The 23,099-nt window shown below is 41.2% G+C and overlaps 1 protein-coding gene across 2 annotated transcripts; it reads left to right on the plus strand.

The window, feature by feature from the left end:
• Window positions 1-623: 623 nt before the first annotated feature.
• pxk (PX domain containing serine/threonine kinase) lies at window positions 624-22,036 on the plus strand. Of its 2 annotated transcripts, none has more exons than XM_037099625.1 (18): window positions 624-892; window positions 4,076-4,126; window positions 4,334-4,381; window positions 5,773-5,959; window positions 6,125-6,202; window positions 7,316-7,389; window positions 7,881-7,955; window positions 8,470-8,574; window positions 8,727-8,828; window positions 9,058-9,219; window positions 9,461-9,578; window positions 10,164-10,242; window positions 10,618-10,666; window positions 10,770-10,847; window positions 11,937-12,023; window positions 12,380-12,443; window positions 12,806-12,865; window positions 17,529-22,036. In XM_037099625.1, the coding sequence occupies exons 1-18, from the start codon at window positions 791-793 to the stop codon at window positions 17,732-17,734; spliced, it is 1,725 nt and encodes a 574-aa protein (XP_036955520.1). In that variant the 5' UTR covers window positions 624-790; the 3' UTR covers window positions 17,735-22,036. The 2 variants fall into 2 exon arrangements, with proteins under 2 accessions (XP_036955520.1, XP_036955521.1); XM_037099626.1 differs by having other exon boundaries at window positions 625-892; window positions 13,551-17,671.
• The last annotated feature ends 1,063 nt before the right edge of the window (window positions 22,037-23,099 follow it).

Raw genomic sequence — 23,099 nt, forward strand, 5'->3', positions numbered from 1 at the left:
TAATAAAGGATTATTGTGTCTAATCATAAAGGAGTTAAGAAAACAAAAAAAATCAGACTTTTTTTTAGATTTATTCAATAGTTGACAACTTATTGATTAATTGCAAGTGAAGCTTCAGTGTTCATCAGTTTATCTGTCGCCTCATATAGACTAAAACACCTCATTATTCAAATGTTGGCATTGGATGGGGTCATAATTAGGAGAGAATCTGTGCATTAAAATGTAAATGTTATTTTTTTTATTCTACATTTTTTTATTTTAGTCTTTTATTCAAGCTTTAGGGTTTGTTCTTGGTCTTGTGAACAGTGTGTGACAAAAAGTCTCAGCACCCAGCTCAAGTCCATCTGCCGAAGAAGGTCATGAAATGTGGCTGAAAATGAGAAAAATAAACTAGATGTCGAGTTTTACATGTTTTCTTGCAAACAAGTTATTTTTCATTATAAACTCTCACAGTCTGTGTATTTATTTAGTTAAGTTGTTTATTTTATCCCAAGTATTTTTACCCCCCAATAATCTCCTCTGGTAGTTCCTCTTCCGGACCACCAGGTGGCGGTGACGCACCCTCACGTGGTTTTCCATCCTCCAATTAAGATGACAGAGCCGCCTTGTGACGTCAGGTCGGAGCAGCGCTTCCTGGTTACGGTAAAAGCTAAGCTAGCAGCTATTTCGCTCTCTCGGGTTGTTGGTGTTCCTCCTCCCCTCAGCGGGGTTCCTCCTCAGCGTCTCTCCCGCGGCTTCAGTCAGTGACAGACGGACACTCGGATCAGACTTTCACCGTGAATCCTCCGGGATGTCTTTCCTGGAGAAGCCGTCCCCCGGCAGGCTGCTGCTGGACGACACCGTGCCCCTGACGGCGGTGATCGAAGCCAGCCAGAACCTGCAGTCCCACACGGTGAGTGTGTTCTGGAAGTCAGCGTCACTTAACCGTCAACAGTTTGTAGGTTTAACCGTAAAACGTCCTTCTGTGGTCCGGTACAGAAACGCAGACACGTCGCCGGTGCTGTGTTTGAAATTAGATGTTTTTTAAGGGGGCGTTTAAGGCGATCGCTGCGTCACTGGTTCCATTATCGGACACAGATGTGAGGCGGTTAATTTTGTCCTCCTTTCCTGTAAATTGTGTGTATCAGTCACAAACCGGTCAATTAACACCACGACTATCAATCACGTTGGTCAGATGACAGTGAGAGTTTTAGGTGTGATGCAACCACAGCTCCATGGCGGGCAGCTCACTGGGTCTGATCTGAAAACGCTGTCACTGATTTCCTGGAGGTTTTTCGTCCACTCGGCAAACTGCTGATATAAAATGATTTGGAGTGGATCGTTGGCACTGACTGATTAAAGGCCCCGGGAGCACACACTGTCCAATCCATTGTAACGAAATCCCCTTAAAAGTCCTGCGTCTTTTTGATTCATTATAATACTGACAAAACCGATACGCTCTTTAAAACAATATTCATGGCAGTTTTGACTTTGCAATGATCTGTTGTATCGTTCTGCATTCACCCCCTCTACCGAATACCTGTGATAAAAACACATAGTTTTGTCATTCTGGTAATACTCTTTTAAGACCATGAGGCGGCCATAAATGATGATATGTCATTAAACTAGTGACTGCATTTTGTTTGTTATCTATGCCGAATGGAAGAGAGGTTAGTTCTGTGTGTATACTTGTGAAAATTACTGTAAAAATATATTACGCGTCTGCTTGAGTCCACGAAAACATTAAATAGCATGATTTTCTTACGGAGTTTGGTGTGGCAACTCTCCTAACGTTAAAACTCTAAGTGTTACGGCAACGCTTGGTTCGGCTTGTAAAATGTGAACTTTGAACGCGTGTGTAAGTTTAGAAAACGGCGCTTCAACAATGTTACCCGGTGGAGCGAGACAGCCGCCGTGTGTCCGATAATGGGCGCACGTCTCGTGGGTTTGTTGTTGACATTTCGGCTGACATCAGCTGAGCCAGTTAGCTTAGCATGCTAATTCCAGCTATCACGTTGATGAGGTTGCTGCTGTAAAACAGAACCATAAAGACAACAGGAGAGACTCACTGATGATTCATATACTTGTGTGTTTTGAGCAGTAGTAGAGTTACTGTTAGTGTTATTAGCCCCCTCTGGAAAAATAAACCCAAACAGCAGCTTTCCTGTTACTCACAACAGAATTATTGCAGATTTGCCTCATGCAGAATCTGTCAGATGACTTCCCAGAGTTTCTCAACATGTAAGCAGCTCTAAAATGAATGTGACACTGTGAGGACAGGCCGCCACAGGACAAAGTTGACATCTGTTTCAGGCTTCTCGCCAAGGACAAGTTATTTCCAACCAGTTACCAATTACAAATCACTGACCAGGAGGAAAGAGAGTCAGAGACAGTCCACAAATGACATTTATGTGTGTGTGTGTGTGTGTGTGTTTCCCTCCAGCTCCACCACCATTTGACCTTTTTTTCTAGCAACTCACATTTTTTAAAACTCCAGTCCTGAATAAAACCTTTTGACTCCATCCGTCTGAATGTGGATGGAAAGAAAAACTCGAGAAGATAAAATATCATTCATAGTTCACGAGGAATGCATTGATTTTTATTCTTTTTTTAGTCTCCCAATATTGATACTCAAACTCAGAGCCCTTATTTTCCCACGCTTTAAATCTGTGCAGCTCACACTGTGTGCAACTCATTACGATCATTTCTATGTTAAGTAACATGAGGTCAGGGATTACTGCGGCACCAAACACTGAGTCAGCGAATTGTCACGCCTGAATGCATGCAGCAGAAACTCTCAATGACATGTCACTGTGTTAGGGTTAACTGAATTTAATGTGGACTGCCTGATCTGCTTATTAAGTTGTGCTACTGGTGCAGGTATCAATTCAAGGTAATGCTGCGTTTATATTGTCAAATCCCTGTTGTTCAGTGAGCCCAAGCACTGCAGGTTAAAGGTCAGAAGCTTGTAAGATTTAAGTCAAGTGAAGAGCTCAGAGAATGGAACGTGGACTACAAGGCAATTCTAAGTTCTTCGCACAAGACTTAAAAAAGCTGTAATACAGTAACACAGCAGCTACAAACTGAGCAGTGAACCTCTAGATGTCAGAGATCACAGCTGAAAAAAGAGGCTGAACGCTTTTTTTGAACGATTTGTCAGAAAGTCTGATGAAAGAAGTCGTCAATGAGAGTGTTGTGAGCCACAGCAGCTGGACAGGAAGTGATGTCAGCCGTTTACATCCTCCGGGCTATTTGTGAAGCTGCTCAGCACACATGAATGGATGAATGGATGAATGCAGGATTACAGCAGAAAGCAAAGTCTGCAGCAGGAATTAGCCTGTAAGAGGACTGAGAGGATTAGATCATAGAAAAACTCCATGTTTGCTTCTTGTTTTCATAATCGCGTCCGTCGGCGCTGCCGCCTCGTCACACAGATCTGTAATATGTGGCCACATGATCAGACGGATCCTCAACTCAAAAGTGTTTCCTGAACCATTTAATTAGAAATGAAAGAGAAAGTGAACGCACCAGACATGGAATCTCCCCCCCGGCAACAAGCTCATCTATCCATTATCCATAAGTACTTCTCTGTGGCAGGGCTGCAGTTTTTATGTTACTTTACAACTTTCTCTCTAGTGACTTTTTCTATTTAAACAACAACTCGGCTTTTATACCATGATTTTTCTTTGTTATGAATTCATGAACCTATTCTGAGTGTCAATGATTTTCATAGTTTTTTCATCAAATTTGGCTTATTTGCATTTAATTTGGACATTTTTCCCATAAATTAGATATTTTTTTAAAATTCAAAAATCACTGTGTGTCTAGTCAGAACTGACAATAAAGTCCAAACACTAAGAAAATGATGTATTGTTATGACATTATTGGGTTAATTTTGAGTGAAAAATGTCTAAATATATTTAGATAAGTGTTGTGTAAACCTTAAAGGGTCATTTAATCTTTTTTCACTTCAGTTCTTACAACAGGTTTCTCCTCAACTTAATGTTTGAACTATTCATGTTAATTTATTATTTATCATTTTCCTTTTTTAGAAAAAAACAGTGTCATGATGGTTTTGTTCTCTCTTTTCTCTCAGGAATATATCATCCGAGTCCAGAGGGGCGTGTCTTCAGAGAACAGCTGGCAGGTAAGTGAACCAATCACAACCCAGGGGCGACCAATTAGAATTCACCTGACAACTCTGCAAAATCAATGAATCAGATTGTTTTGCAGAAAATACATACTCACCACAATGTCCGCACCAGATCATTAGACAAATAAGAGTGTGTGTGTGTGTGTGTGTGTGTGTGTGTGTGTGTGTGTGTGTGTGTGTGTGTGTGTGTCCGTCCTGCAGGTGATTCGACGTTACAGCGACTTCGACGTCCTCAACAGCAGCCTGATGGTGAGTTCCACATCGATCACTCTCAGTGTTTGATGCTGCGTTCAGGTGCTCCTCGTGACTTCGGTGTGTTCACGTCATGTTGGAACAGACATCTAGAAGAAGTTGTTTTCCATTTTATCCACTTTCTCTGAAAGTTTAAACAGCATGTTGACAGCTGTTTCCAGTATTTGACTAACAAGGAGAGGAAAGGATACAATGACTGTGCAACACACGACCCAAATGTTTAATTTCTTCTCCATGTTTCAGCGTCAACTCAGCAACTTGTGTCCCTAACTTTTCTCAGACTTTACAAGTTGTAGTTCAGACTTCAGAGGGCATCCAGGTGAACTGTCCCAGTTGGAAAGACATTGTTCTGATAAATGACAGCACATAAACGCACCATGAGTCATTCTGATGGCCAGCTGAGAAATGAATTGTGTCCGACATAAAGTCAAGCTGCTCTTCTGCTGTTGAAGGAGGAAACTACAGACTTGTCACAGACAAAGTTTCAGCTCAGCCTGTTCGATCCAGAGCAGAGCGAGTGGGTCACGCTGACTCAGCCCGGGAGATTAAACAGCTAGTTTCTGTGGGCGGTCAGAACAATGTGTGCACAACCATTGTTGAGTGAACATATATAATCTTTTTTTACAACATATTTTGGTTACATTGTTGAGTCTTTCTGTACACACACACACACACACAGAAACACTCACTGTCACACACACACACCAGCCTCGTCTTAGCCAATCTCCTTCCTGTTTGGGTAATCTCTCTGCGGCAGGTCGTTACAACACGCTCGATCTTTGCTGTTGTGTCATTGATTTCCCAGAAGTCCCCGTCGGTGCTGCCAGTTTGATGATTGTTGGTTTTAGAATGGATTTTGAGGTTGCACTGCAGCACTCTTTAGGAGAATCTGCTCTGTGCTCCCTCTGCACCACTCCGGCTGATGACGCCGAGCTCGTTTTATGATAAACATTTAGCCATGCCAGCGATGTGGCTCTAGGAAACAAGCCATCCATGTGTAATTAATCTGTAATCAATGGAACTGCATTGCGCCACACTGAAGTGGATCTGACTTCTGGATGTATGGTCAGTTTGTACTGGTTGTAACTTGTCTTACGATCGGGTCACATTCTTGGATAACAGGAAGTTAGCAGTTTTTCTGCTGACGTTTCGCCTGCTCGTTTCCTTCTGGGGTCTCTCACTGACCCCAACCTCCAGTCAGCCCCTGATCTTCAGTCAGCACACAGCAAAACTGTCAGAAGCCTGACGTTCATCTGTCCGTCTGTCTGTTTAGATCATTAAATAAGTGGCTGAAACATTTAGAACTGATTAAAAAACATATTTAATGGCAACAAAGCAAACAAACATGCAGCGTGTATCATCAGCTCTCTTCCTCTCCGTCCCTCCAGGTGTGTGGCATCACTCTCCCTCTTCCACCCAAGAAGCTAATTGGAAACATGGACCGAGAGTTCATTGCAGAGAGGCAGAGAGGACTGCAGACCTATCTGGACTCAATTACCCAGCATCCCTTGCTATCCAGCTCCTTGTATGTCAAGAAGTTTCTGGACCCCAACAACTATTCTGCCAACTACACAGGTGAGTCCGCTCGTCTTCACTGAGAGATCATCGTGTATCAGTCAGAGGGGAGAACTGGACGTCAGTTGGCAAAGTCGGAGTTTCCACTTAACAGTTTTCTCTGTCCTTTCTTTAAAAGAACAGACAGTTTCTAACTTTCTGTCTCTGGATGTCCGTCCTCCTCAGAGATCGCCCTGCAGCAGGTCTCCATGTTCTTCAGGTCCGACCCTAAGTGGGAGGTCCTGGAGCCTCTCAAAGACATGGGTAAGACTCCCGGTCAATCTGAACCTGACAGGAAATGTTTTAACTTTTACTCCTCTACTGTATAGTCTTTATCAGGGCTGCAATTTGCGATCATAATTTAGATTATTGATTAATCTGTTTATAATTTCCTTGATTGATTCAACAAGTCAAAACTTCTTGAGATTAGTGACAAATGTCTGTCACAGTCTCTTAATGCCTGTGATGATATCATCAAACTGCTCAAACTCTCCACTGATACAGAAGAAGAAGTAAATCTTCACATTGTAGGAATAATTGATTCATCTCTCTTCATTATATTCATTCAGACACACAGTTTACCATCACTTCACTTTGGTAAATGAAATCATTAATAAGAAACCAGTGCAGACAAAACAAGATTTGTTTGAATGGTAATGGCTGTTTCAGTCCCTCAGACTCAGAGCTCAGAGTGACTATTGTTTTTAAATCAAATGATTAGAAGGTGTGAAAACACGGTGATTAACAGACATTGTTTTCAACTCTTCGATCAAGATGAGCTGTGAGACGATGTGAAGTTGCGAAACCTGCATCTACTCAAACATTTAGTCAAGCTGAGACGACGTGATGATCTGACGAGGCTCATAATCAAGGAAGGAGAAAATAAATACAATAAAACCTGAAATAACCCGACAGAAAATCTTCACATCAACATTTAAACCCAGACTATTAACTCTCACTCAACGACAGCTATTGGGATGTTAAGATGAAATTATGAGATGAATGTTAAAGGTGCCATTTGTAAGAAAAGTTGTCTCACTCCCAACACAAAAATCAACTTTTCTTACAAATAGTACCATTAAATGCTGTTGAACATTCACTAACACGAGCTGCTGATCGCACCAGGCCAAGTCAGGCTGAAGCGGCTGCATCACTACTGAATTTAACAGCAGTGCATTTTATTTCTTATCAGCTGTTTCATTTGTTAGAGGAAGGATTTGTTTCCTCTTATCTCGAAAGACACATAGTGTTGCTTTAAAGCAATAAACAGAAGTATTTTAGATGAATGTCCGATACTTCCTTTTTTAAAATTCTTATAGACGGAGTCAGAAATGAACACAGAGATGAATGAAGTGACGTGATGTGTTTGTGCTTCAGGCTGGAGAATCAGGAAGAAATACTTTTTAATCAAGAACAAAGAGCTGCCCAAGGAGAGGTACCTGCTGAGCTGGGTGAGTAAAACAAACCATGTGACACTCAAGTTGTTATTGTCGACTTCAAACATACCAGTACAAAATATAATGTGCAGTGATTTGCATTTCTTCATGTTTCAGTCAGTCACAGTCTGCAAACTAATGATGGAAATTACTTCAGTTTCTCTTTAAAAGCACTGAAACGAAGCATTTCACCTCCTGTAACAACAGAAAAGAGCCTTTATAACGCAGAGCTGTTTGTAAAACAGAAAGAAAAAACAAAAGCTTTCTTTCTTTCCACTTTTACTTCTGTGACTCTTCTGAGTCAAGAACAAGATTGTTTTTATTTTTTTCTGTTGGTGAGGGTTTGTTGAAAACAGACATAAAGGAGTTCATTGTATTGCTTTGACGTTCACTTAATGATTAAATTTGATTTATAATTATGCAACTAGGGTATTTTTTTCCGCTTTTTTTCATGAAAGTAATGATCAGAATGTCTAATCCCTCATGTGTGATTGTGTGTGTTGTAGGTGGACCTCGGTCCTGATAAATTCCTGTCAGACAAAGACCTGCAGTCAGCCATGAAGCTGCTGACGAGCCTCTCTGTACGTACATATGAGTGTGTGTGTGTTATACAATACAAGTTAATATCATATCATCGTATCATTTCTGTGAAAATAGAGTCAGATCACAGTAACTGAGCGACTGTCATCTCGACAGAGAGCTGAGGCAGGATGAATCAGCTGAAAGCTGCCTCAAGCTGTTATCTATAATTTGCATTTTTTTTTTATTAAGATGCAGTTTTAATGAACCAGCATCTTGGCACTCAGGAAATGTCCCACATAATTAAATGAGGCAGCAGCCAAACTCAGTGATGATGCAAATAAAAAAAACCAAGCTAAGCTCCTGATGAAACCAACTCATATATCAGAGTGGTGTTAACTGTCACCTCAGCTTTTTAAGATGCAGTAAAATCAGATATTTAAATCTCTCTTCTGATCAAACTGTATTGATTTTGATAAGAATATTAACATTAGACAAACAGGCACTTGATGAAACAGATGAACATGTAATTCTAATTGACTGGGACTGTAAAATAATCCTCTTCCTCCTCTCCAGACTCCGTATCTCTGTCCGCTGCTGTTCTCCAGCACCGGCGAGTCTTCAGCTCTGCTCATCCGACCGTTCAGTGAGAAAGGCTCTCTGAGAGACCACATCTGTAAGGTAAACTCTGTGTGTGTGTGTGTGTGTGTGTGTGTGTGTGTGTGTGTGTGTGTGTGTGTGTGTGTGTGTGTTGTAAAGGCAAGAATACAGTTCAGTTGAAGTGCTTGTTGGATGGCTGAGCAGCACCTGACTCCTCGTCATCCTCCCTCCAGGTGAAGCCCAGAGAGAGTTACCTGAAGAAGTACTGCAACCCAAAGAAGAGTCAGGGCCTCGAACTGCAGCAGATCAAACAGTACGGCCGTCAGATCCTGGAGGTATACACACACACACACACACACACACACACACACGCACACACACAGTTTCAGTGATTTGTGGTATTTTATAACTTCACAATGCTGCTCACAAAGAGGTTATTATACGACAGTGACTCAGCTGTGTGTGTGTGTGTGTGTGTGTGTGTGTGTGTGTGTGTGTGTGTGTGTGTGTGTGTGTGTGTGTGTGTGTGTGTGTGTGTGTGTGTGTGTGTGTGTGTGTGTGCAGGGCCTGAAGCTCCTCCATGATGGCGGCGTATTTTTCGGTCACCTCCACGCGTCCAACGTAATCGTGGATGACGGCGTGTGCCGACTGATGGACGTAGAGAACGGCATGCTGGGAGTTCCCTCAGCGCTGCGGCCCGCCTTCACTCAGCTCAGGAAGATCAACGTACGTAAACACTGAGCTCAACTGTGTTATATTGATCTTACATTTTTTCTTGGACAGCAAAGAATTATTTTTTTATTGTATTTATTTTATATTTGAGTGTTATTGAGTGTGATTTTCCTTTTTGTTCTCTCTCTGTCTTTTTTATCTCCTGAGCGGTGGTAAATGTTTTCCGTATAATTCTGAACTGACTGAATGAAGATGATTTGTTCACCCGAGTGTGTTTCTGTGTTTGTGTCTGCAGTCCACAGAGAGCGTCGACGTCTTCTGCTTCGGACATTTACTGTACGAGATGACGTACGGCCGCCCGCCAGACAGCGTCCCCATCGATCAATACCCAGCTGTCCCCTACACATCTGTGGGTCAGTATATTTATTCACACATAGAGATTAACATGTATACACACAGGTGATTTCATGTTGCTTCTTTGTACCTTACAATGTTTTGACGTCTTGCCCTGAGGCCTTGAGTTTACTGAAATGTCACTATTTCACACTGTAGCTCTCCCTCTAGTGGTTCACTTAGGAATCCCAGAAATGTTTTTGAAAATGAAAAAAACATACACTTTTAGATTTTAGATTAGAATACTTACACTGAAAATGTAAGTTTTGTCTTTTCTGCCTGAGTTTAGCGCTTATTAAAGATTAAAGAGGTCAAATTTAAAGGTTAAAAAAATGGCTCCTACTGGGACGTGTTGGGAGGGAAGTGCAGAGCAGGAGGAGCATATTTTGAGCAGCCACGCTGAAACTGAAGTTGACAACATGAATCTTTCTGCTGATGGCAGCTCCGCTAACGTTAGCAGCATACAGTGTAAAACATTAAGCTGAGTACAGACATAATGGTGGGACTTGGAGAGGATTATATTTCCTGAGGTGTGAAAGGTGGCCTAAAGTGTTAATGTGATATTTTTTTTGTGCGTGTGTGTGTGTGTGTGTGTGTGTGTTCAGTGTCAGTGCTGCAGTCCATCCTGTCCACAGAAGCCTGTAAGAGCGGGATGCCAACAGTCTCAGAGCTCATACAGACACCGTGAGTTCACCTGTTTCAGCCACTTTCCTGTTGCTGTAAATGAGCACATACACACACACACACACACACATACAGTCAGTCAGGGACACATTTTTTCATCATGCAGTTTGTTGATACATTCAAAACGACATTTTAAATAGACTGAAAATGCCCCTTTTTTCTCTTCTTTGTGGTCTTACATCCACATTTTGGTCCCAACAGTGGTCCCAGTGGTTTAGTGTTACGGTGCTCCTTAAAGCTGAAGGACAACAAAATTGTCAGTGTCATCTTTACAAGAACAGACAGTGACAGTTTTTGAATTTAATTTCACTGAATATAAACCGATGTCTAGAATATTTTTTTGTCATCTGATGAGTCACACGCTGTGCTCTGCAGGCTGTTCAGTGACGTCCATCTCCAACACTCAGAAAAACTCCAGATCAAGGTGAGAGGCTCCGTTTGATCCAACTTTTGAGAGTTTGTTCGTGCGTCGATCGGGTTTGCTTGAGAACAGTAACTTATCTCTATCTCCATCTCCACCCCTCCAGGTTCCCAGCAGGCTAAAAGAGGCACTGAAGACGGCAAAGGAGAGTCTGGAGAGGAGGCTGCACGAGGAGCAGAGGGTGGTGCGTCACTACTCTTATTTTACGGCCTTCTCTCTGTTTTGTTTTTTTTAATCTCTGAGCTGCTCAGCCGGAGACATTTAAGAGGTCATGTGGCTTCCTCAGGGCTGCATCAACAATCCACAAATCTCTGTACTTCAAGTCTGTGACCTTCTAGGTGAGGTGGACACGAGGCTTTCTTCACAGGGGAACTTCTAGTAAAAAAAAAAAAAAAAGGCTGTGGAAAATCTTTACCACATAGTTTCCCACAACCTTATCATGTTACAAAACCTCTATGCTGACATAAACGTGGAATATTTTCAGCTGGTCACTGGATAAAGACTCCAGGAACAAAGGAGTGAAACTGCAAAGTGATAGTGAGAGCAATTTGACCCTCAGCAGCTGCTTGCATTACAAATCACATGAGACTGTGTGTTTGGGGGCAAGAATGCTCGACTGAACAAAGTGTCTCAGGAGAGGACGAAGCATTTCAGTCTGTAAAGTGAAGCAGAAGCAGACCAGCAGGGGGGGAGAAGCCACTGGTTTCAAAAAGAAGCCTTGCTGTATGTAAGCTTACGAGAAAATGACCCTTCTTCTCTTTTGATTTATTACCTCAGTGAGCAGTTTTCTGATGAGCCTCAGTCTCCAGTTTCAAGTCTTCTTCAACACTGCATGATGTTCATTTTTTTTCCCAATTATGGTCTCATTTGAACAAAAAATAGACGACAAAGCAGGGTACGCTGCAATTGTGATCAACAACTCGGATCATCATGATATCCTCCCCAGATCAGCCCACCGGTCCAAATATATATTTATTTCTGGCTCCTGAAAACCAAGATGACAACAGCTGTGATGCCGTAATTCCAAACTTGAGGCTTTGAACTAGCAGTCCACAAGCCAATAAGGTGACATCAAGTTGGTTTACCTGATTTCACCTGCTGAAATTTATGAAAAGCAGGCAGGATATCACATATGCTGAAATCAGTGATCTCAGCAGGACAGTACAGCTTTTATTTTTCTTAAAAACTTTGCTTAATGTGGCTTAGAAACTTGTAAACATGAAGTTTGCTCTTTGTATCGAAGATAAAGTCGTGTTTTAATGTTTGATTGAAGCTCCACCAGCACAGGAGGCTGACCAGAGCTCAGTCCCACCACGGCTCAGAGGAGGAGAAGAAGAGGAGGAAGATCCTGGCGAGGAAGGTAGGAAAGAGTCTCCCACACCTCACGATAACATGTTGGCTGGTTGCTGGTCAGTTCTGCAAGAAGACAGATTATTTTAAAAAGGCATTTAACAACTAAAGATCAAAATAAACGTTATCAGCACCTGTGTGACTAGGACTCATGGGATATGTTGCCTCAGTTATGTCTCTTTTAGAAATACAAGACACTCAGATTTGTTAACTCTGTACTGCTAAGTGAAATAAGTTTAGTTCACTGTCTGGTGGGGACTTCAACTCTACAAGTTTACTAGAACTACTCAGTGTATCTGCATGTTAGCTATAGTGAGGTAACAAAACAGTGAAGTCTGAAACAATGTTGTGTGTTTGTCCTTGCAGAAGTCCAGACAGTCGGCGTATGAAAATGAAGAAGACGTCTCCGTCAGAAACAACAACAACTCGGGTACGTCCCTGCTGTCGCTCACCTCCACAAATACTGCCGCTCTTCAGTTACTGAGTTAGCCAGATAGCAATCCTTACAAACCAGCTAAAGATAATGAATTGGCCAGTTAGCCTGGTAGGTCAGCGGTGCATGAAGAGATTGTGCAGTTTTATCCCTCAGCTATCTCAAATAAAGATAAGATTATTTAATCATGGAGCTTTTCTTGACTTTCCAGATTTAATCACACTAAATAGATTCTGTTAGCGGGAGTTGTGACGCAAAGAAACGGACACCAACATTGTTCACATCTGTGTTTTCATCAGGACTGGATTTACTTTTGCTGCAGCAGCATGATTAATGTTTATTTTTCTGTCTGTGTTCAGGTTCTGGAGCCAGTTCTCCTCCCACATGCCCCTCATCCCCCACTCCCCCGTCCACCACAGGTATGGCTCTCTGTCTGTCTGTCTGTCTGTCCTCTCATCTCTCTGTCCATCTCTCAGTGTGGGACAGTATTGGACAGACTGTTTAGCTCCCCTCTGTGTGGAGAAGTGTGTCTTGGCACGTTGCCTGGATCAATAACAGCATCTTTATCTTTGACCCTGAATTTCTGCCCCCACTTGTCGTGTGAAATTTGCCTGTGTGATTATGAAGACTAATTATTTAACTTGAGCTGTCTGTCTCTGTCTCTGTCTCTGTCTCTGTCTCTGTCTCTTCACCTCCTCTCTGGTCACGTTATTTTATCTGGTTTTCAGACAGGTATCTGTCTCGGTTACAGCAGCGTGTCTTATTCACATTGTTGTGTCTTTAGCTGGCTGGACGCAGGATGGGAAACGCTGATGTTTGGTTTCATATTTTAAAGTATACGTCTGGTGAGACTCCCGAAATACAGAATATCACCAGACTGAAGTTTTAACAACACGCTGACAGGAATGCAGCATCAGTTTCCCACCCTGATATTAGGACATTACTAGTGTCTCCTCCTCCTCTCCTCCTCTCCTTGTCTCCTCCTCCTCCTCTCCTCCTCCTCCTCTTTGTCCCGGTGATACTGTGTGTAAATGCTGATTGGTCCACTGAACAGATAACTGTCATCTCCCTCTCTCTCTTCTTCCCGTGCTGTCTCCACCATAGAGCATGCTCCATTCTGACCGTGTCGTTGGGTAAAGTAAAATGTCGATTTATAATGTCGATGATGATGATGATTTTGATGATGAAGGCCTCTGGCGTTTTTTAAAGCTGTCGTACACTCTCGTTTCCCGGCAAGCTCCCGGTCGCAGAGACCTGCCAAGTGCTTATGATCAAGTGATGACAAATAGACTGACGGGAAAAACTGATGGCGTGAGATCACAAGCCCGTGTTATTGATCCAGGTCAGACAGCAGAGGGTGAAATTAGAGCTTTCCCTAAATTAATAAGCCGGCCTGTAAATCCTTCTTCTTCATGTCTCAGAAGTTTAACTCTGAGGGATTTCTAGACACGGAAAAGTGTTGAAACTTGTGTGCGAACATTTTCTTTGTTTGTTAATTTTTGTGGCTGATATCAGTATTTGGGAATTTAAACTTATTTTGTAGTCAGTTAAGGAATACAAATCACATATATTATAGACAGATATCAGTGTTTGCATACATGTTATATATACGATACACACTGATGTGAAACTTTTTGTTTTGTACATATGATAGTGCATTAAAGATGCCCGGTTGATTTATGATTTATTAAATTAAAAAGAGTACTCTTCTGGTGCAGTGATGTCATTTTGGAAAACAAACTTTATACTTAAACTGTAACATTCTGTTTCTGTTATAATATAGTGCTGAGTGAGACATTTCACAGTATCAGTGCTCTCTGGTGGACAAACTACATTATGGTGACACTGTTTCCTCGTTCTAACATCTTAACTTTATGGTGCATATTTAGAAGATGGCGCCCGACAAAGTAGAAATGAGTCGGCGTGAAGAATGAAGACGCTTCTTCTCTGAATCGATCAGTCTCTGCTTGCCTGGGACAGGGTGAACGCACATCTTTATAAAAACCTCACAATCTGCAATGACGTCCAAAAACCTCACAGACCGTCCAGCTGATTCTGACCCGCTGTTCTCATTGGAGATTGTGATCTGTCCTTTCTGTCTGTCTGCTCGGTCAGTCGGTTGAAGCATGTCTGTTCCTGTTTGTTTCGTCTGCTTGTTTGTCTGTTTTTGGGGGACTTGTGTCACGGTGAAGACACAGTTTATTAATCTTCTCCCTCCACTATTATCCTTCTGGGAATATCGGTTTCTTTTTCACATTTTTACAGTTGTTCTACAGTCGACCGTAGATCAGTTATTAGTCTGACCACGATGATCTGAACCAACCAGATCAAACTTGTTTGCACTTGTTGTGGTGTCTTTGCATTGCCAGGTTTTATCAACTATAAATCTTTTATAACTGACATCACTGATGAAGATTTTACGAGATCTTTGCCAGTATTTATCATCTATGTCAGACTAGAAATCAGTCCTAACTGGCCAGTGAGGCTTTATTTTTTCTTCTTTTAGGACAAAGAGTAAAACAATTAACCAAGGAAAAGACTATTTTCACTGATATTTAGGAGCCACTAGCAGAGGATGAGATACACATTGATGACGATGATTAAATAATCTTTGTCACCGACATTGTGCAGGATGCAAAATGAGAAGAGCGACATCTTTCTCTTAACAGCAGGGAAGATACTGTAGTTCTTTCGGAACACCACATGAATCAGGTGTAGGTGAGTCTGTAGATGTAGTGACGGCATGTGATCGCAGATCCGAGCACAGATTTCACATGTGACTGTGAAATGTGGCCACGGCTCTGATCTGATCGCAGAGGTCTCACTGAAGGCGAAACTGCAGACGAAGAGTCGCAGTCAACAACCCTGAAGGTCGCTGTGGCTGCTTGATGTAATGAAAGTCTGTTCCACATCCATCCTGGAGATTATCTGTCCCCGCTGCAGGTCCTGTGATTGTTGAAATCTTCTAATGTGGTCACCACACCCAATAGAAAACATCATCTTCAAACATGTTAGTTATCTCTGCAGTGACACGCTCCTCCAGGCTTGGTGACCATCTGTCAGACTGACGGATGTCCTTTCATTACGATGCAGAAGCTTCGCTGTGCAGTCAGACAGACGGTGGCGTCTGTGGACTCCAGTCGCAGCTTTTGACCTCTGCTTTACCCTCATGTTGGAGCTTCACAACATTTTATTTCACTGCCTGCAGCCGCTGGGTTACTGGGGTTCAGTTTGGGATGCAAAATGGCACAGCTGAATATAGACATGAACCAGGTTTAGGTTCGATTCACCATCAGTTATCACTGTAGCCGAAGAAGCAGCTCATTTAGTCTGTTTTATGTCAATAATCTAATGGCTGTATCATAGCATAATACTGCAAGAACAAGGAGAGATGAGCTTTTAATTCTTAGGAATATGAAACAAATGTTAAAATGTCATAAATGAAGCTAAAAGATGAATAAAACCATGAAGCTAAAACAAGAGATTAAAAGGACAATATCAGCATTAACCAACATAATCCAGGTCATGTACATATATCAATAAATCGATGAGATATGTACGATTACTTCATGATTTAATTATTGTGACACGGCTCAGTCTCAGATGACACTGCTGGCAGAATCTGAAGCTCTCTGATTGGCTCATTCTGTTGCCGGGCAGCTGTTGGTGAGATGAATTTAGAGAGTGAGTCTTGTTGAAAATTCACATTTTGGATTTTGGATCAGTTTCATCTAAATAATCTAGAACTCTGATTTCATTCCCTCTCCTTTGCAACAGCTGCTGAGGCTCATGGGTAATGTAGTTTTCAGAGGTTCTACACCCACCATAAAAAATACAGAGGAAACACTTTTACATAATCAAATATAAATGTATTTACTGCAGGAACCACTGCATATAAGGCTGGTTATCAAACTTTTAACACTTTTTTTTTTTGGTATTAACCAACACGTGTCGGCTCAAAACACTGAAGTACCCTCATTAGAAGTTGGGTTGTAACTGATGGTGGATTGAGTTCAGCCTGGACGCTGATCTGCAGCTGCTGGTTACACAAAGATGATCGTGTTCCGGAAACGTCTCTCTTTAGAAACTACACTTTGTGTTAAGTCAGCCTTTGTAAAGGGTTCATAGGTTGTAACTGATGGTTTCAGTGATAATTAATACATAATTTCCTGATGCTTTATAAAGCAGATATGAGCAATTAATCATTAACAGGCTGAAGAACGCCTCCTCATACTCCTCCAGTCTTATCTCAATCTAAAAATATCTGTATCTGTAACTCAATGATGTCATTATTTCAGACGTCCATCTCTCATTAAACATCCGTAAAGCTGCTTAGAAATCAAAGAGGAAAAAAAGGTTTTATTTTCCAGAACTTGCCTGAAACATCAGGTTTTACGTTCTCCTCAGTATCAAAACATCGTGGAAAGAACCTCGCTCATTTGGCAGAAAGTACGTTTCATGGTGCCAGTTTTTTAGGATTTTTGCAATACTTTATCCTCCGTCAACCTCAAGTGGATCTCTGCATCACTTCCCTTCTAGATAAAAGCTACAGAGCAACTGGAGCAAACTTCACTCTTAAACAACACAGCAACATTTATTACTGCAGATGAAAACTTTTGCAACCCATAACCTTTATTAATGACTTGACTATGAATGAGGTGTCTTTAAAAGCCTTTAAAATCTCAAAGCAGTTTTTATCAATGTTTCATTACTGCTTTATAAAGCATCAGTTATTAACTATCTATTAGCTGTTAATTAGTTAAGCCATGAGTTAAAACCACTTTACAAAGGGTGGCTTATTGTAAACTAGTTCCTACCAAAGTAATCATGTGAACACAGATGTCACGGTGCTGTACTGATCCTGTTACTGACAGTCAGCAGCCTCATGTTTACTCTGTAGCCACTGACTCGCTGTGACATTAAGCGCCTCTGTCACTTCACAGTTAAACTACAACACGTCGTGAATCAGTCGACCAGTTTGAAGCGTCTTTGTGCAGCCAGCTCCTGGAGAATCTGTCACCAGAAACCAGTCGTGTTGTCGTCTCACACTCCCGTATTTTGGTTCTTCTCTCTTCCATCCAGGAGCCCATACTGCTCCTCCTCCCCCTCCTCCTCCGCCTCCTCCTCCCCCTCCTATGCTGAACTCCTCCTCCTGCCCCCCTCCTCCTCTGTCCTCCTCTGACGGAGCTGGAGGAGGCCGCTCCGCCTTGCTGTGCTCCATCCAGGGCTTCAGTAAGGGCAAACTGAAGAAGGCCGTGACCACCGACCGCAGCAAGCCCATCATCTGACCCCGCCCACCTCCGCGACCTGTCCTCGACTGGGAAACTGTCACTACGGCAACATGACCGACCCGCTGGTTCTGCACTGTGGTCTGGACCGGTTCACGTCGTCGCTCCTCGAGATGTGAAAAGGAATCACTAACAAAAAAGAAAAAAAAATCCAAGTACCATTTTAGTTTTTATTGCTTTTTTCTGCTTTTAAATTTTAAAAAATCTGTTGCTGTGGTGAGAGAGAGAGAGGAGAGGGAGGCTGTCTCAGTCGGACCTCTTCAAGAACTCTGGACAATCGTAGGCACCTGAAGGTTTGTCTTCTCTGACTGCTGTGTCATCAGAAGGCAGCCACCAGGCTCCAGATGAAACAAGGTGGTAAACTCTGATCTGAGTGTGGTGAGCTTTTCTGGTTGAGGTGCTGCTTCAGCAGGTGGACCGCTGTTTTTTTTTCTGCTTTATAAAAGTGGCTGTTGAACGTTGGGAAATGGAACTTTTGGAGCCGGCTGGATGATGACATTGGACTTCCTGGATCCAAAACTCAAACTTCAGTGCCCTGACACTGTCATGGCGCTGTACTGATCCCGATCCCGATCCTGATCCTGGAGCGGCAGATAAATTGGCCCAAACTCCAGCTGTCCGTCTTTGAATTCATCTTCTGCTGGGACCGTTTGACTGCAGGACGTAAGTGACAAAGAACTCCAGAAAATCAACAGAGCTACCCTGCAAAAAAAATGCACCATTGTTAAGTCATTTGTGTCTATAATTAAGCTCCAAAAACACGATTTTCTTGGAAAAAATGGAACATCCTCAAATTTAAAGGTACTAGAAGGAACTTTTAACTGGTTATGAAACAGTTGATTTAATACTGATTCCTCTCTATGATCTAAAAAAGCAAACAAGCCCATCAGCAAGGGAGCAGCCATTTCTATGAGTATTGTAGTTATTTACCAGTTATAAAATCAGAACTGTGTTTTATGCCGAAGTGCTGAGGATCTATTTAGAAGGAAAGAACAGATAAAACTCAAGAATCAATTAAAAAAAGAAAGTACCTTGTTGTGGCTTTGATGAAAATAAATGTCGTATTAACACGATACCTCTTGAAAAGAGAAAAATGAGGCAGGTCACTGTTTTGGAAACAAGAAAACAGGAAACTGATCTAAAAAAAATCTTCACATGGAAGTTGATTCACTTTGAAAATCCTCACCAAACTGGCAGATTTGTGTTTCTTGTTTGAAGAAAATACGACTCAAATTATAAACAAAGGTGACTTAATAAGAAGGATGTTTGTTGCGAAATGTCACAAACTGTCTCCACAGTCATGGTTTTATCCTGAGACGTCCATGTGCTGCTGTTTCAGAGAGCGAACAGTTTGCACAAGGTCGAGTGCAAAATAAAGAGCAGCACATAATACTACAAAGCAGCTAACCACCAAGTGTGTTTCCATCCATGGCAGACATGGTCTTTTTTTGCACATAATAAAACTGAGTGGATAAAAAAAGTAAATAAATAAGAAAACACTGCAAAAAATGTTTACGCTTGGCTGAGGTGGAAAAGTTGGAGCTTAGATGAAAACAGAACCCGACTGTGCGATGGACGAATCATAACATACGTTTTAAACGTCCGCTCAGTCTTCTATTAAAAATGGCTGCAGATGAAAACCTCGGATCTGTGTGGAGCGCTGCGGAGACCCGTCTGAAATTATTACGTGAGACAAACAGAAATGTCACGTTTCCATCAAGTTTTCCACCATCTCCAGTTCGACTCTTTCAATGATGTCTTCTCCGTCTGCAAAGGGTTTAATGGCGCCAACTGTTGGTCTTGATACTCCCAATACTCACTTAACAGCAGCGGATAGAAAAGGCACGTTAAATCACATTTTCCTTTGCCAGTTTTCTGGAAATGTGCTCAATATTTGCGCTACATTTGGATGGAAACTTTGACGAATGGGATGTAAACAGTCATAAAATAAATGTTCTTACATCTCGTCCTCTCATTCTGTATTTGTTTTTTTAAAATTCAGGTAGGACTTCTGGAAAATAAGACTTACAAAACTGCTAGAAGCCAGAGAAGCACAATAAATGAATAAATAAATACATTTTCCACCGTTCTTACAGTGAAATTATCTCCATCATACCTTCTGCCTCACATCAGTAAGAGGACGTATGTTGTTCCAGTTTGACTTTGGCTGCTAAACGTGGCAGAGAAAGACGTGTGCGTGCAGCTGCTCTCTCCATTGGGAAATAATGTCCTCGCTCTACGCGATGTCAAACTTGCACTTTCGGTGTGAAAGCCTGTAAGACACAGATTCTGGTCTGACGTCCGTTCTGTCCCAGATCAGAGCGACACGGATCCAACAGCGACGAGCCGCTCAGCTCTGATTGTATTAAGGGTCTGAAATTAATCAGAATTCATTCGTTTTCTCCACCAAACAAAAATCTGAAACTTACATTTTGGTATTGGTAGATTTTTCAAAAAACAGAATTAAATCTCATTATTCCACATGCAGTTGACCCAGAGAGCTGCTTTTGCATGTTTGGGCCATCTAGCTTTAAAAAATTGAATACATATTTTAGACTTCCTTCGTTCCAGGCAGCCGTTTGTTTTGTTTCAGTAATTTCTCTGGAAAAACAAACTTGCAGAGACTTGAAACTTGCTACAGAGTGAAAATCCGTCGCAGTCGCACATTTAGTCAACATTGCTTTTACAGTCATGTTATCATTTGAAGTTTCCTGTAGGGATTTCATTAAACAGTAATCATGATTTTACAAGTGTTGCATCTGTTCAAGAGCAATTTTTTGTCATGCAACAAATGTCAAACTTCAAAATTGGCTTTTAAAAAAAAAAAAAATCAACTAACTAATCAATTAAATTCATTCTTCTGGTTTTGCGTTTCTGATAATGAGGTTATGATAACAAATAATAACCAAGTATCAGTCCTGTCAGATGACAGTTATGATCTCCTGAGACAACATTTTAATGATCTATTACTCATAATAACTCACTGATGAAAACACACTCATATTCGATGAAAAATAAACATTAATAGCAAAGAAATATTTTTCTCTCCGCATCAAGTTTCAAATCTTTTATAGAAGTTGAATTCATTGGCGCCCTTGAAAGAACATCAGTCACATCTGGGTTATCAGAGTTGTTATGCGTTTGCCGTTCGTTCTCTCATAAAGTCTAACAAGCAGACAAATAGTTACTAGTCCTGGTAACTTTAACTTCCACAGAGCTCAGTTAACCTTCATTTGACGGCTGTTGAGGGTTAATTTCAGACCCTTATCCTGTTGAGTCCTGTTATTATTCTTAAGTGTTTTGCTTTTGTTTTAATTGTTTTGTATTTTTAATGTTTGTCGTCGTCACAGAGCTGAGATTCCTTTATTTTATTGTGCCATATGGATCCTCGTGCCTATGGAAATCTGAATGTTTTTTGTTTGTAATATTGTGTGTGACAATATCTGTAACCACATCATCGGTATGTTTGAAGCTCCGTCTGAAGAAGATGTTAACACTTTAGCACGCAGGATGTTGTGATATGAAAAAAAAAGGCTTTTTCCTAAAATGATTCTTGTAAAAGTGTGCGTGAGCTGCCATGAAATGTCGGGGTAGAAAAACACCATCACAAGGCTGCCAGGATCTACTTTGACAGTGGAAGCAGCAGTAGCAGATTGTCTGATCTTCTTTATTTCACGTGTCTCAGCTCTCATGAGTCCCTCCCACCTGTGTTCACCTGACATACTGTGTGCTACAGCGTTCGCCTCTGTGACAGACAGAGCTGCTATTGGAGCAGATTTTGTTGTGAATCTTGAGTTCAGGTGAATTTTTTTCCACCTGATCATTCCGATCACGACAGTCCAAGTTTTAGCACTCGGAGCTTGTTTTTAAACAACTGCTCTTTTGCTGAAATCGTTTGTTTGTATTGTTCAGTGCAATCCGGTCCAATGCGATGGTCTTCAATGGTCATTAAATTGTATCAGAATGTTCCTCTGCAGCACTTTAACCCATGAAAGACAATTCCAGATGTGTGTTTGTGTTTGTGAAAACGATTAGAAGATTAAGTTCAGACTTCCAGAGAAAATTGGTATTAAAAAAAAAACACTCTTCCTCAATCTCCAGGTCATTTTAATGTTTCCTCACAATAGATGCATCAAATGTTTTATCCCAGTGTCACCTTTAGGTAAAATCATCTCCTCTACTTTTAATGCAGCTGCAATTATCCTCATCATCATTATTGAAATAAAAAATAGCGAGCCTGCTGTGATGACATGATAACTGTATCAACCGAATATTTGAATAAAAATGGTTCAGGAAAATTGAGATTAAGTTGTGTTTATTGCAAAAACTGTTTTTTTTTCCAACCAACCTTGAAAATATGGAAGTAAATGTACAATACAGTGTCCTGACAAATTATTTATGAGTCAAAGTTCTTATAACTTATTATTTGGTCATTTTGACCAAGAGTTATATTTTTGAATTTATGGAAATATTCCAGCAGTAGGACAAGTGGAAAGTGAGAGTGTTGATTCAACCGTTTCTATTTTCCATGAAGAAAAAACCTTGATAAATTTATGAGGTTTAAAGACTAAATCATTTGAAAGATTGTCTTTTGAAAGACATCTTTGTGTTTAATTTTGCTAGCGTTTTGTCTTAAATGCTTTAAAAATAAGGCAAGATGGAGACTGTAACTAGTTGATCTGGTCAACTGATCTTTTCAATATTGTATGGTAAATTATTTTTTCAGTAATTTATTAACATTAACATTATTCCTTTAACATATAGAGTTTTGATTGTGACAGTTGTTGGAATTTTTTTGTTGTTGTTTAGAGTTGTGACCTGCATCAATGGGGCACCGGTGCATAAATGTTATCATGCATTTATGGTGAAACGGTTTCAGACTCTATTAAGATGGAAATAAAACGGGGATCCGACTTTTGCGGGGTCATTGAAGTCAACATTCATCTACATCAACGCTATTTTCACCTGCATTGGTCAGTTAGATGTGTGCTATTCTAATATACTACATTATCTGTTTTCCCAACAAGGTAATCGTTATCTTCCACTTGCTGTTAGTTGCACAAGCAACATCATTTTAAGCTGGGTAACTGGATTTTTCACATCTGCATCGTAAGAGCTGCTACACATCTGGTTTAAGGGCAAATGTTTATCTTGACACTGTATGAAAGAGCTTAATTTTCCAGTAATTCTTTCATTAGTATTTTTACCTTTGTCATCGTCACATTCAATGTATTTTTATCGCGGCAGATTTGGTCTTCCCTACATAAAGACAGCTCAGGACGATGTCCTTGGCTTCTGTTTCCTTTTTTCACCCCCTGGTTGTTTACCCCGCCCCCGTCTCAGCTGAGCCGCTGTGATTGGCTAT

The sequence above is a fragment of the Acanthopagrus latus genome, chromosome 6 (assembly GCF_904848185.1).
Source record: "Acanthopagrus latus isolate v.2019 chromosome 6, fAcaLat1.1, whole genome shotgun sequence".
NCBI classification, from domain to species: domain Eukaryota; kingdom Metazoa; phylum Chordata; class Actinopteri; order Spariformes; family Sparidae; genus Acanthopagrus; species Acanthopagrus latus.